This window comes from Pogoniulus pusillus, chromosome 9 (genome assembly GCF_015220805.1).
Source record: "Pogoniulus pusillus isolate bPogPus1 chromosome 9, bPogPus1.pri, whole genome shotgun sequence".
Taxonomy (NCBI): Eukaryota; Metazoa; Chordata; class Aves; order Piciformes; family Lybiidae; genus Pogoniulus; species Pogoniulus pusillus.
The window spans coordinates 37609514-37621878 of NC_087272.1; the positions used below are offsets into that span (position 1 = coordinate 37609514).

Genomic DNA, 12365 nt, shown 5'->3' on the forward strand with positions numbered 1-12365 from the left:
CATCAAGACTAAGCATGGAAGGTCTCTGGTTGGCCAAGAAGGGACCAAGTTTCCACAAATAACATCAAGACTAAGCATGGAAGGTCTCTGGTTGGCCAAGCAGGGACCAAGTTTCCACAAATAACATCAAGACTAAGCATGGAAGGTCTCTGGTTGGCCAAGCAGGGACCAAGTTTCCACAAATAACATCAAGACTAAGCATGGAAGGTCTCTGGTTGGCCAAGCAGGGACCAAGTTTTCACAAATAACATCAAGACTAAGCATGGAAGGTCTCTGGTTGGCCAAGCAGGGACCAAGTTTCCACAAATAACATCAAGACTAAGCATGGAAGGTCTCTGGTTGGCCAAGCAGAGACTTAGTTTTCACTAACATCAAGACTAAGGTTGGAATGCCTCTGGTTGACCAAGCAACCTAGAATGGCCCAGATCAGAAGCAAAGCCTTTTGAGTGTTACACTAGACTGAAGGCTGTGCTGTTAACAGCCTACTATGTGCAAATGAAAGAGGCACCAAGTGTCATAAACCAGCCATCACCAGAGAAAAAGAATGGTTCTGGAGGGTCTCTGGGAAGAGTTCAATGTCAGTAAACAGCCATTCAGAGACACCTTCAGTTTGGAAGCATGCAAATCACTATGACACTACTGTCTATAAAGGGAAACTCAGAAACCTGGACTGTATGTACATGCTGGAAGGTGTCCAGAGAAGGGCAACAAAGCTGGTGAAAGGCCTGGAACACAAACCCTGTGAGGAGAGGCTGAGGGAGCTGGGGGTGTGCAGCCTGCAGAAGAGGAGGCTCAGGGCAGAGCTCATTGCTGTCTGCAGCTGCCTGCAGGGAGGCTGTAGCCAGGTGGGGTTGGGCTCTTCTCCCAGGCAACCAGCAACAGAGCAAGAGGACACAGCCTCAAGGTGTGCCAGGGGAGGTCTAGGCTGGATGTGAGGGGGAAGTTCCTGGCAGAGAGAGTGATTGGCATTGGAATGGGCTGCCCAGGGAGGTGGTGGAGTGGCCGTGGCTGGAGGTGTTCAAGCAGAGCCTGGCTGAGGCACTTAGTGCCATGGTCTGGTTGGTTGGGCAGGGCTGGGTGCTAGGTTGGGCTGGCTGAGCTTGGAGCTCTCTTCCAACCTTCTTGATTCTCTGATTTCTATGAGCCCAACCCAATACATGCAAATTAGGCTCCCAGGCTTTGGTCATGTTCTCCCTCTTCCTCCATGAAGAGTTCAACTTGGCAGCTATGCCATGCTGACTTCCCAGAGGACACAGAGTGCTGACTTCCCAGAGGACACAGAGTGCTGACTTCCCAGAGGACACAGAGACTGGCAGGATGGCTGAGGACAGCCTGCATTACTTCCCAGCATCCTGTGAAACTCCTCGTGGGGTGCAGCAGCTGCGACAGGCTCTCCAGGCTGTTTAGCAGCATCCAGCAGCTTAGACACTCAAGCTTTTAAAAAGAAATGGTCAAGCCACAGAGCTCTGGAAAAGTGGCTTCTCTCCCAGCCTTGTGCCACTGCTGTCCTGTTCTGCTTTGTGTTTCAGAAAGCATCTTCCCCCTCTGCAATGTCAATGATTGTGTGAAGCAGGTCTTCAAAAGTTGGGCGTCCCTCAGGCTTCTACAAATGAAAACAGGCAGAGCTGAGATCAGAGAGCAATAAAGGTGTGTTGGTGTTGAGAGCAGTGTGGCCAGCAGGGCAAGGGAGGAGATTCTCCCCCTTCACTCTGCTCTCCTGAGACCCCACCTGGGGCACTGTGTACTCTCTTTTAGCTAGCTCATATATGAATGCATCTCCTCTTTTTGGCTCACATACAAGCGAGAAGTTTGGTTTGAATTTGCTAATCTTCTATAACCTGCACTTCTCCACAAAGCACTGAGGTGCTAGGTTGGCCTGGATGATCTCAGAGGTCTCTTCCAAGCTGCTTGATCCTACTATTCTTTGAGTGAAGTGAAAGCTGAATTTTTATCATCTTATCATAGAATCAAGCAGGTTGGAAGAGAGCTCCAAGCTCAGCCAGGCCAACCTAGCACCCAGCCCTGGCCAAGCAGCCAGACCATGGCACTAAGTGCCCCAGCCAGGCTTGGCTTCAACACCTCCAGCCACGGCCACTCCACCACCTCCCTGGGCAGCCCATTCCAATGCCAATCACTCTCTCTGACAACAACTTTCTCCTAACATCCAGCCTAGACCTGCCCTGGCACAACTTGAGGCTGTGTCCCCTTGTTCTGTTGCTGGTTGCCTGGCAGCAGAGCCCAACCCCACCTGGCTACAGCCTCCCTGCAGGCAGCTGCAGACAGCAATGAGATCTGCCCTGAGCCTCCTCTGCTGCAGGCTGCACACCCCCAGCTCCCTCAGCCTCTCCTCACAGGGCTCTGCTCCAGACCCCTCCCCAGCCTTGCTGCCCTTCTCTCCACACCTTCCAGCACCTCAACAGCTCTCTTGAATTGAGGAGCCCAGAACTGGACACAGTACTGAAGGTGTGGCCACCTTGAATGGTGCAACAGAGACTAATGGCTGTTGCTAGAATAACACATTCCAATTAAAAGACAGACAAATAAAGTCTTTACCTCCTGCCAGCACATCATCATCATCTCATACACCTGCTTACAGGCTAGCTTGGGCCGATACAGACGATGTCCTTGGCTAACCATCATTACCACTTCGTAGTTGGAGCTCTTCTCAAAGGGCATTTTGCCTTCTGTAAACACTTCCCACATTAAAACACCTAAAATAAAACAAATGCATGTTAAGAGAATGAGCAAATTGCCTCTTAGAAGTGATTCTGAGCCCTGGGCTCAGGGTTGCTGATAGATCCACGTTTGAGATCCACGTTCTGGGCAGTGTTCACCTGTCATTGCTGAAAACTTCTTGAAAGAGACTTGGGGCTGTTGGTTGCTGAGCAGCTCCCCAGGAGCCAGCAGTGCCCTCATGCAGCCCAGCAGGCAGCTGTGTGCTGGGCTGCAGGCAGAGCAGTGTGGGCAGCAGGGCAAGAGAGGGGATTCTGCCCCTTTGACCCTGCTCTGCTCAGACCTCTCCACCAACCCTGCCTCCAGTTTTGGTGTCCCCAGCAAAAGGAGGACACAGAGCTGCTGGAGTTGAGTCCAGAGGAGGCCATGAAGATGATCCAAGGGCTGGAGAAGCTCTGCTGTGAGGATAGGCTGAGAGAACTTGGGGTGTTCAACCTAGAGAAGACTCTGAGGGACCTTAGAGCTGCCTGCCAACAGCTGAAGGGAACCTACAGGAAAACTGCAGAGGGACTTTACATCAGGTTATCCAGCAACAGGACAAGGGGGAATGGCTCAAAGCCGAGGGAGGGTAGATTTAGACTGGGTCTGAGGAAGAAATTTGTCTCTACAAGGGAGGTGAGACTCTGGAGTAGGCTGCCCAGGGAGGCTGTGGCTGCCTCCTCCCTGGGGGTGTTCAAGGCCAGGTTGGATGAAGACTTGAGCAGCTGAGTCTAGTCCTGCCCATGGTGGGGAGGTTGGAGGAGATGGTCTCTGAGGTCCCTTCCAACCTGAGCCATTCTATGACTCTACTCTACAACCTTACTTGTTAAGCCCCATGCTACCAGAGTAACAGTTCCAGGGGCTCTGGGAAACTTTATGCAAACATAAAACATCAACTAATGGTTTTCCTGACCACCTTCTCAGATGTCAATCTCATGAGGTTCAAAAAGACCAAGAGCAAGGTGCTGCAGCTGGGCTGAAGCAATGCCAAGCACAACTCCAGACTGGGCAGTGAGTGACTGGAGAGCAGCCCTGAGCAGAGGCACTTGGGGGTGCTGCTGGAGGAGAAGCTCCACAGGAGCCAGCAGTGTGCACTTGCAGCCCAGAAAGCCAAGCAGAGCCTGGGCTGCAGCAGCAGCAGTGTGGCCAGCAGGGCCAGGGAGGGGATTCTCCCCCTCTGCTGTGCTCTGCTGAGACCCCACCTGGAGTCCTGCAGCCAGCTCTGGAGCCCCTGGGACAAGAGGGCTGTGGAGATGCTGGAGAGTGTCCAGAGCAGGGCCAGGAGGATGCTGAGAGGCTGCAGCGGCTTTGCTGTGAGCACAGCCTGAAAGAGTTGGGGCTGTGCAGGCTGGAGCAGAGGAGGCTCCCAGGGGACCTTCTTGTGGCCTTCCAGGATCTGAAGTGGGCTACAAAAAAGCTGGGGAGGGACTTTTGAGGCTCTCGGGGAGTGGCAGGAGTGGGGGGAATGGAGCAAAGCTGGAGGTGGGGAGAGTCAGACTGGAGGTGAGGAGGAAGTTGTTGAGCATGAGAGTGGTGAGAGGCTGGAATGGGTTGCCCAGGGAGGTGGTTGAGGCCCCATGGCTGGAGGTGTTTGAGGCCAGGCTGGCTGAGGCTGTGTGCAGCCTGCTCTAGGGTAGGGTGTCCCTGGGCATGGCAGGGAGGTTGTAACTAGATCATCTTTGTGGTCCCTTCCAACCCTGCCTGATTAATTCCACGATTCCAAATAGCTGAAGCTCAGCTGTTCCTGATGAAGTGTGGGGAGAAAGAAAAAGAAAGAGAACCCTTTCTTTGACTGATAAACATCTCACCAAATGACCAGACATCTGACTTGCTGCTGAATCTGCTGTAGTTAAAAACTTCTGGGGGGCACCACTTCACAGGAAACTTCGCCCCTGATGAGCTTGTGTACTGATCATCAAGGACATACCTTTAAAAAGAACCCAAGAAAAACATAAAAACACAATCAACAATGAATGAATACCAACGTTTCATATTTAAGATTAACCCTCAGCCAGCCTCCAAGCCTGCCCCATTGCAATCTCACGCTGGATTTGGCTGTCAAAGTTCTTATTGCCACCTAATGGCCATGAATGCAAGCACCACACCAGGAAAAGGGCTTCAGTTTTGGTGGGCTAGGGTTAGGTGCATCCTCCCAGCCCCCTCCCACAGATGTTTGCACACTCAGCCAGACCTTGTCATTCCAAAATCCGACACTTTGACCACTCCCGAGTCGCTCACCAAGCAGTTCCTGGCAGCCTGCAAAGGGAATGAGTTAGAGGTGGCTGAAATTCAGGCTTGCAGTCTCTTGCAGACAGATTAACAACTCTCTGCTGGGGGCTTTTTGTCTTCATTGCTTAGCTAGTTCATCAATCTACCAAGTCCAGTGGTATCTTTCTCCTGATAAAAGGTACAGCACAGCTGTATTTGCTCCTGATACTAATGCTCTGTCAACTACACCGTTTGGAAAAGCAAACAGAAAACCCAAACAAGCAAAAAACCACAAACCCCAACAAAAAAAAACCCCAACCCAAACAAGCAAAAAAACCCAAGCAAAAAAAAACAAACTAAGCAAAAAAAAATCCAAACCCAAACCCAGCAAAAATCAAAAACCCAAACCCAAGCAAAGCAAAAAAAATCAAACCCAAAGAAAACAAGAAAAAAACAAACCCAAGCAAAAAAACCCAAATCAAATAAAAACCCAAACCAGCAAAAAAAACAAACCAGCAAAAAAAAAAACAGCAAAAAAACCCAAACCAGCAAAAAAAAACCAAACCAGCAAAAAAAACCAAACCAGCAAAAAAAACAAACCAGCAAAAAAACCAAACCAGCAAAAAACAACCAAACCAGCAAAAAAAAAACAAACCAGCAAAAAAAACCAAACCAGCAAAAAAACCAAACCAGCAAAAAAAAGCCCTAACCAGCAAAAAACCCAAACCAGCAAAAAACAACCAAACCAGCAAAAAAAAACCAAACCAGCAAAAAAACCAAACCAGCAAAAAAAACCCCTAACCAGCAAAAAACCCAAACCAAGTAAAAAACCCAAACCAGCAAAAAACCCAAACCAGCAAAAATAAACAAATCAGCAAAAAACCCAAACCAGCAAAAAAAACCCAACCAGCAAAAAAAACCCAAACCAGCAAAAAAAAGCAAACCAGCAAAAAAACCCCAAACCAGCAAAAAACCCAAACCAAGTAAAAAACCCAAACCAGCAAAAAACCCAAACCAGCAAAAAAACCAAACCAGCAAAAAAAAAGCAGACCAGAAAAAAAAAAAACAAAACCAGCAAAAAAACCCCAAAACAGCAAAAAACCCAAAACAGCAAAAAAACCCAAACCCAAACAAGCAAAAATACCACCAAAATCCAAATAAAGCAAGAACATCAAACCCAAACAATGCAAAAAAACACCAAACAAGCAAAAACACCAAGGCAAATGAGCAATAAATCCATACCCTAACCCAAGCAAAGCAAAAAAGCAAAGCAAAAAACCCAAAGAAGCAAAAAACCAAACCCAAGCAAAAGCAAAAAACTCAAACCCAAAGAACAAACCTCAACAAAAAACCCAAACCAAGCAAAACAAAACCCTAAAATCCAAATAAAGCAAAAACATCAAACCCATATACAGCAAAAAAAAACACTCAAACCCAAATCAAAGACCCAAACCAAGCAAAAAGCCAAATGAGGAAAAAAAAAACCAAACCCAAACAAAGCAAAAAAACCAAACTCAAACAAAGAAAAAAACACCCAAAACAAATCCAAGCAAAGCAAAAAAAGCAAACCCAAAGCAAAAAACCCAAACCAGCAAAAAAAAACCTAACCCAAAGTAAAAAAAAAACCCAAGCAAAGCAAAATCTCAAACAAGCAAAAAAAGCCAAATCCAAGCAAAGAAAAAAACTCAAACCCAAACAAAAAACTCAACCCCAAACAAATAAAAAACCCAAACAAAAAACCCAAACAAACAAAAAAATCCAAACCCAAACCCAGCAAAAAAACAAACCCAAGCAAAGCAAAAAACCCAAACAAGCAAAAAAGGCCAAATCCAAGTAAAGCAAAAAACTCAAACCCAAACAAAAAACTCAACCCCAAACAAACAAAAAACCCAAACAAAAAATCCAAACAAGCAAAAAAATCCAAACCCAAACCCAGCAAAAAAACAAACCCAAGCAAAGCAAAAAAATCAAACCCAAACAGAACAAGAAAAAAACAAACTTAAGCAAAAAAAAAACCAAACCAAGCAAAACATCCAAATCAAGTAAAACACCAAACCAGCCAAAAAAACACACCCAAACAAGCAAAAATATCACCAAAATCCAAATAAAGCAAAAACATCAAACCCAAACAAAGCAAAACTACTCCAAACATGCAAAAACACCAAGGCAAGTGAGCAAAAAACCCAAACCCTAACCCAAGCAAAGCAAAAAAACCAAACCCACACCAGCAAAAAACTAAACCCAAACCCAAGCAAAAGCAAAAAACTCAAATCCAAAGAACAAACCCAAACAAAAAACCCAAACCAAGCAAAAACAAAACCCAAAAATCCAAATAAAGCAAAAACATCAAACCCAAATACAGCAAAAAAAACCTCAAACCCAAAAGCCAAACAAGCAAAAAAAAAAACCCAAACCAAGCAAAAAAGCCAAATGAGGGAAAAAAACCAAACCCAAACTCAAGCAAAGCAAAAAATCCAAACTCAAACAAAGAAAAAAACACCCAAAACAAATCCAAGCAAAGCAAAAAAACCAAACCCAAAGCAAAAAACCCAAACAAGCAAAAAAAAACTAACCCAGCAAAAAATCAAACCCAAGCAAAGCAAAAAACTCAAACAAGCAAAAAAAGCCAAATCCAAGCAAAGCAAAAAACTCAAACCCAAACCAAGCAAAAATCAAACCCAAGCAAAGCAAAAAACTCAATCCCAAAGCAAAACACTTAAACCCAAACAAAAAAACTAAACCCAAACAAGCAAACCCAAACAAGAAAACCCAAACCCAACCAAAGCAAAAAAGTCAAACCCAACCAAACAAAAAACCCAAATCAAGCAAAACAACCCAAATCCAAGCAAAACAACAAACCCAAGCAAATAGTAAAATGCAAACCCAAAGCAAACACCCCAAAATAACAAAAAAATCAAACCCAAAGAAACCCAAAAGGAACCACAGAATATTCACAGAATCAGGCAGGTTGGCAGAGAGCTCCAAGCTCATCCAGCCCAACCTAGCACCCAGCCCTGCCCAACCAACCAGACCATGGCACTAAGTGCCCCAGCCAGGCTTGGCTTCAACACCTCCAGCCACAGCCACTCCAGCACCTCCCTGGGCAGCCCATTCCAATGCCAATCACTCTCTCTGCCAGCAACTTCCTAACAACATCCAGCCTAGACCTGCCCTGGCACAACTTGAGGCTGTGTCCCCTTGTTCTGTTACTGGGTGCCTGGCAGCAGAGCCCAACCCCACCTGGCCACAGCCTCCCTGCAGGCAGCTGCAGGCAGCAATGAGCTCTGCCCTGAGCCTCCTCTGCTGCAGGCTGCACACCCCCAGCTCCCTCAGCCTCTCCTCACAGGGCTCTGCTCCAGGCCCCTCCCCAGCCTTGCTGCCCTTCTCTCCACACCTTCCAGCACCTCAACAGCTCTCTTCATTTCAGGAGCCCAGAACTGGACACAGCACTCCAGGTGCGGCCTGAGCAGTGCTGAGCACAGGGGCAGAAGAACCTCCCTTGTCCTGCTGCCCACACTGCTCCTGAGCCAGCCCAGGATGCCATTGGCTCTCATGGCCAACCAGACCATGGCACTAAGTGCCCCAGCCAGGCTTTGCTTGAACACCTCCAGGGATGGTGACTCCACCACCTCCCTGGGCAGCCCATTCCAATGCCAATCACTCTCTCTGACAACAACTTCCTCCTCACATCCAGCCTAGACCTGCCCTGGCACAACTTGAGGCTCTGTCCCCTTCTTCTGTTGCTGGTTTCCTGGGAGAAGAGACCAACCCCACCTGGCTACTACAAAAGAGCTAAAGTGGTTCTTCATGACTGAGCTGCTTCAAGAGTCAATAGGTCAGCTCAATAATTTCTGTTTCCACAAGGAATAGGTAAAGGACCCCTCCAAGGAACTCCAAGATTCTCCCCACAAACCAAGTGACACCCAACAGCCCTCCAGGAGATTCCTCCAAGACCTATCACGACCTCCCCCAAGGGCCAAGAGACTCCCCAGTGTCCCCTCTAGGACTCCCTTCACAGACCAAACCCCACAGGTTTCAGCAGGCTGTACTGCCTGAGGGAGGTGTTACCAGGTCTCTGTGGATGAAGCTGTTCCTCTCCAGGTACTCCATGCCCTCACACACATCTTGGCACATGGTCAGCAGGACATCTTTGCTGAACACTCCCCGCTTCTGTCTCAGGTAGTTGAGGAGGCAGCCATGCTCCATGAACTCCGTCACGATGTAAATGGGTCTCTGCTGTGTGCACACACCGTACAGCTGGACAAGTTTGGGATGGGTCAGCTTCCTGGAAAGATGGAGATGGTGTCTTTGTTGCCTCCTGCACCCAGGGCTAGCTCCACACCCCACCAAGGGCCAGCTCCACACCCCACCAAGCTCTAACTGAATCATAGAATCATAGAATCATAGAATCATAGAATCAACCAGGTCGGAAGAGACCTCCAAGATCATCGAGTCCAACCTATCACCCAGCCCTAGCCAGTCAACTAGACCATGGCACTAAGTGCCTCATCCAGTCTTTTCTTGAAGACCCCCAGGGATGGAGCCTCCACCACCTCCCTGGGCAGCCCATTCCAATGGGAAATCACTCTCTCTGTGAAGAACTTCTTCCTAATATCCAGCCTATACCTACCCTGGCACAGCTTGAGACTGTGTCCCCTTGTTCTATTGCTGGTTACCTGGGAGAAGAGGCCAACCCCCACCTGGCTACAATGTCCCTTCAGGTAGTTGTAGACAGTAATAAGATCACCCCTGAGCCTCCTCTTCTCCAGGCTAAACAGGCCCAGTTTCCTCAACCTCTCCTCATAGGATTTGTGCTCCAGGCCCCTCACCAGCTTCGTTGCCCTTCTCTGGACATGTTCCAGTACCTCAACATCTTTCTTGAATTGAGGGGCCCAGAACTGGACACAGTACTCAAGGTGTGGCCTGAGCAGTGCTGAGCACAGGGGCAGAATAACCTCCCTTGTCCTACTGGCCACACTGCTCCTGATGCAGCCCAGGATGCCATTGGCTCTCTTGGCCACCTGGGCACACTGCTGGCTCATCTTCAGCTTACTATCTACCAGTACCCCCAGGTCCCTTTCCTCCTGGCTGCTCTCCAGCCACTCAGTCCCCAGCCTATAGCGCTGCTTGGGGTTATTGTGGCCGAAGTGCAGAACCCTGCACTTGGCCTTGTTAAATCTCATCCCATTGGCCTCTGCCCACCCATCCAGCCTGTCCAGGTCCCTCTGCAGGGCTCTCCTACCTTCCAACAGATCAACACCTGCTCCTAGCTTGGTGTCATCTGCAAACTTACTGATGCTGGACTCAATGCCCTCGTCCAGATCATCAATAAAGATATTGAACAGGACTGGGCCCAGCACTGATCCTTGGGGAACACCACTTGTGACTGGCTGCCAACTGGACGTGGCACCATTCACCACCACTCTCTGAGCTCTGCCATCCAGCCAGTTCTTGATCCAGCACAGAGTGAATCTGTCCAAACCATGAGCTGCCAGCTTGGCTAGGAGCTTCTTGTGGCAGACAGTGTCAAAGGCTTTGCTGAAGTCCAAGTAGACTACATCCACAGCCTTCCCCACATTCACCAGGCAGGTAACCTGATCATAAAAGGAGATCAGGTTGGTGAGGCAGGACCTGCCCTTCCTAAACCCATGCTGGCTGGGCCTGATCCCTTGGCTATCCTGTAGGTGCTTTGTGATGGCACCCAAGATGACCTGTTCCATGACCTTGCCTGGCACTGAGGTCAGGCTCACAGGTCTATAGTTTTCTGGCTCCTCCTTACGACCCTTCTTGTGTATGGGAATCACATTGGCCAGCTTCCAGTCTTCAGGGACCTCTCCAGTGAGCCAGGACTGTGTCTTTGGAGATAGTGTCTTTGTTGCCTCCTCCACCAAGGGCTAGCTCCACATCCCACCAAGGGCCAGCTCCACACCCCACCAAGGGCCAGCTCCACACCCTACCAAGCTCTAACTGAAGATGGAGATCATGTCTTTATTGCCTCCTGCACCCAGGGCTAGCTCCACACCCCACCAAGGGCCAGCTCCACACCCCACCAAGCTCTAACTGAAGATGGAGATCATGTCTTTATTGCCTCCTGCACCCAGGGCCAGCTCCACACCCCACCAAGCTCTAAATGAAGATGGAGATCATGTCTTTATTGCCTCCTGCACCCAGGGCTAGCTCCACACCCCACCAAGGGCCAGCTCCACACCCCACCAAGCTCTAACTGAAGATGGAGATCAGGTCTTTGTTGACTCCTCCACCAAGGGGCAGCTCCACACCCCACCAAGCTCTAACTGAAGATGGAGATTGTGTCTTTGTTGCCTCCTCCACCCAGGGCTAGCTCCACACCCCACCAAGCTCTAACTGAAGATGGAGATCATGTCTTTGTTGCCTCCTCCACCCAGGGCTAGCTCCACACCCCACCAAGCTCTAACTGAAGATGGAGATCATGTCTTTGTTGCCTCCTCCACCCAGGGCTAGCTCCACACCCCACCAAGCTCTAACTGAAGATGGAGATCGTGTCTTTGTTGCCTCCTCCACCAAGGGCCAGCTCCACAACCCACCAAGCTCTAACTGAAGATGGAGATCGTGTCTTTACTGCCTCCTCCACCAAGGGCCAGCTCCACACCCCACCAAGCTCTAAGTGAAGATGGAGATTGTGTCTTTGTTGCCTCCTCCACCAAGGGCTAGCTCCACATCCCACCAAGGGCCAGCTCCACACCCCACCAAGGGCCAGCTCCACACCCTACCAAGCTCTAACTGAAGATGGAGATCATGTCTTTATTGCCTCCTGCACCCAGGGCTAGCTCCACACCCCACCAAGGGCCAGCTCCACACCCCACCAAGCTCTAAGTGAAGATGGAGATGGTGTCTTTGTTGCCTCCTCCACCCAGGGCCAGCTCCACACCCCACCAAGCTCTAACTGAAGATGGAGATGGTGTCTTTGTTGCCTCCTCCACCAAGGGCCAGCTCCACACCCCACCAAGCTCTAACTGAAGATGGAGATCGTGTCTTTAGTGCCTCCTCCACCCAGGGCTAGCTCCACACCCCACCCAGGGCCAGCTCCACACCCCACCAAGAGCCAGCTCCACACCACACCAAGCTCTAACTGAAGATGGGGATTGTGTCTTTGTTGCCTCCTCCACCAAAGGCTAGCTCCACACCCCACCGTGCTCTAACTGAAACACTTGGGGCAGGTCACAGCATGTAAGGGGTTGGAAGAGACCTCTATAGATCATCGAGTCCAAGCCCCCTGCCACAGCAGCACCACAGAATCTAGCTCAGGTTGCACAGGAACACATCCAGACAGGGCTGGAAAGTCTCCAGAGCAGAAGACTCCACAACCTCTCTGGGCAGCCTGTGCCAGTGCTCTGGGACCCTTACGGTCAAGAAGGTCTTCTTCATGTTGAGGTGGAACCTCCTGTGCTGCAGTTTACATCCATTCC

General features: G+C 49.5%; 1 protein-coding gene across 7 annotated transcripts in view; it reads right to left on the minus strand.

The window, feature by feature from the left end:
• TEC (tec protein tyrosine kinase) overlaps positions 1-12365 on the minus strand; it is an 88304-nt gene that overhangs the window by 833 nt on the left and 75106 nt on the right. For 6 of the 7 annotated variants that reach the window (XM_064149230.1, XM_064149229.1, XM_064149228.1 and 3 more), the window contains 4 exons: positions 8989-9205; positions 4904-4968; positions 4521-4639; positions 2554-2711 (listed from right to left, as the gene is read on the minus strand). In XM_064149230.1, the coding sequence (XP_064005300.1) occupies positions 2554-2711; positions 4521-4639; positions 4904-4968; positions 8989-9205 (559 nt within the window). Of the gene's footprint in view, positions 1-1059; positions 1604-2553; positions 2712-4520; positions 4640-4903; positions 4969-8988; positions 9206-12365 lie in introns of those variants that run through there. The other variant, XM_064149233.1, reaches the window with a different exon arrangement.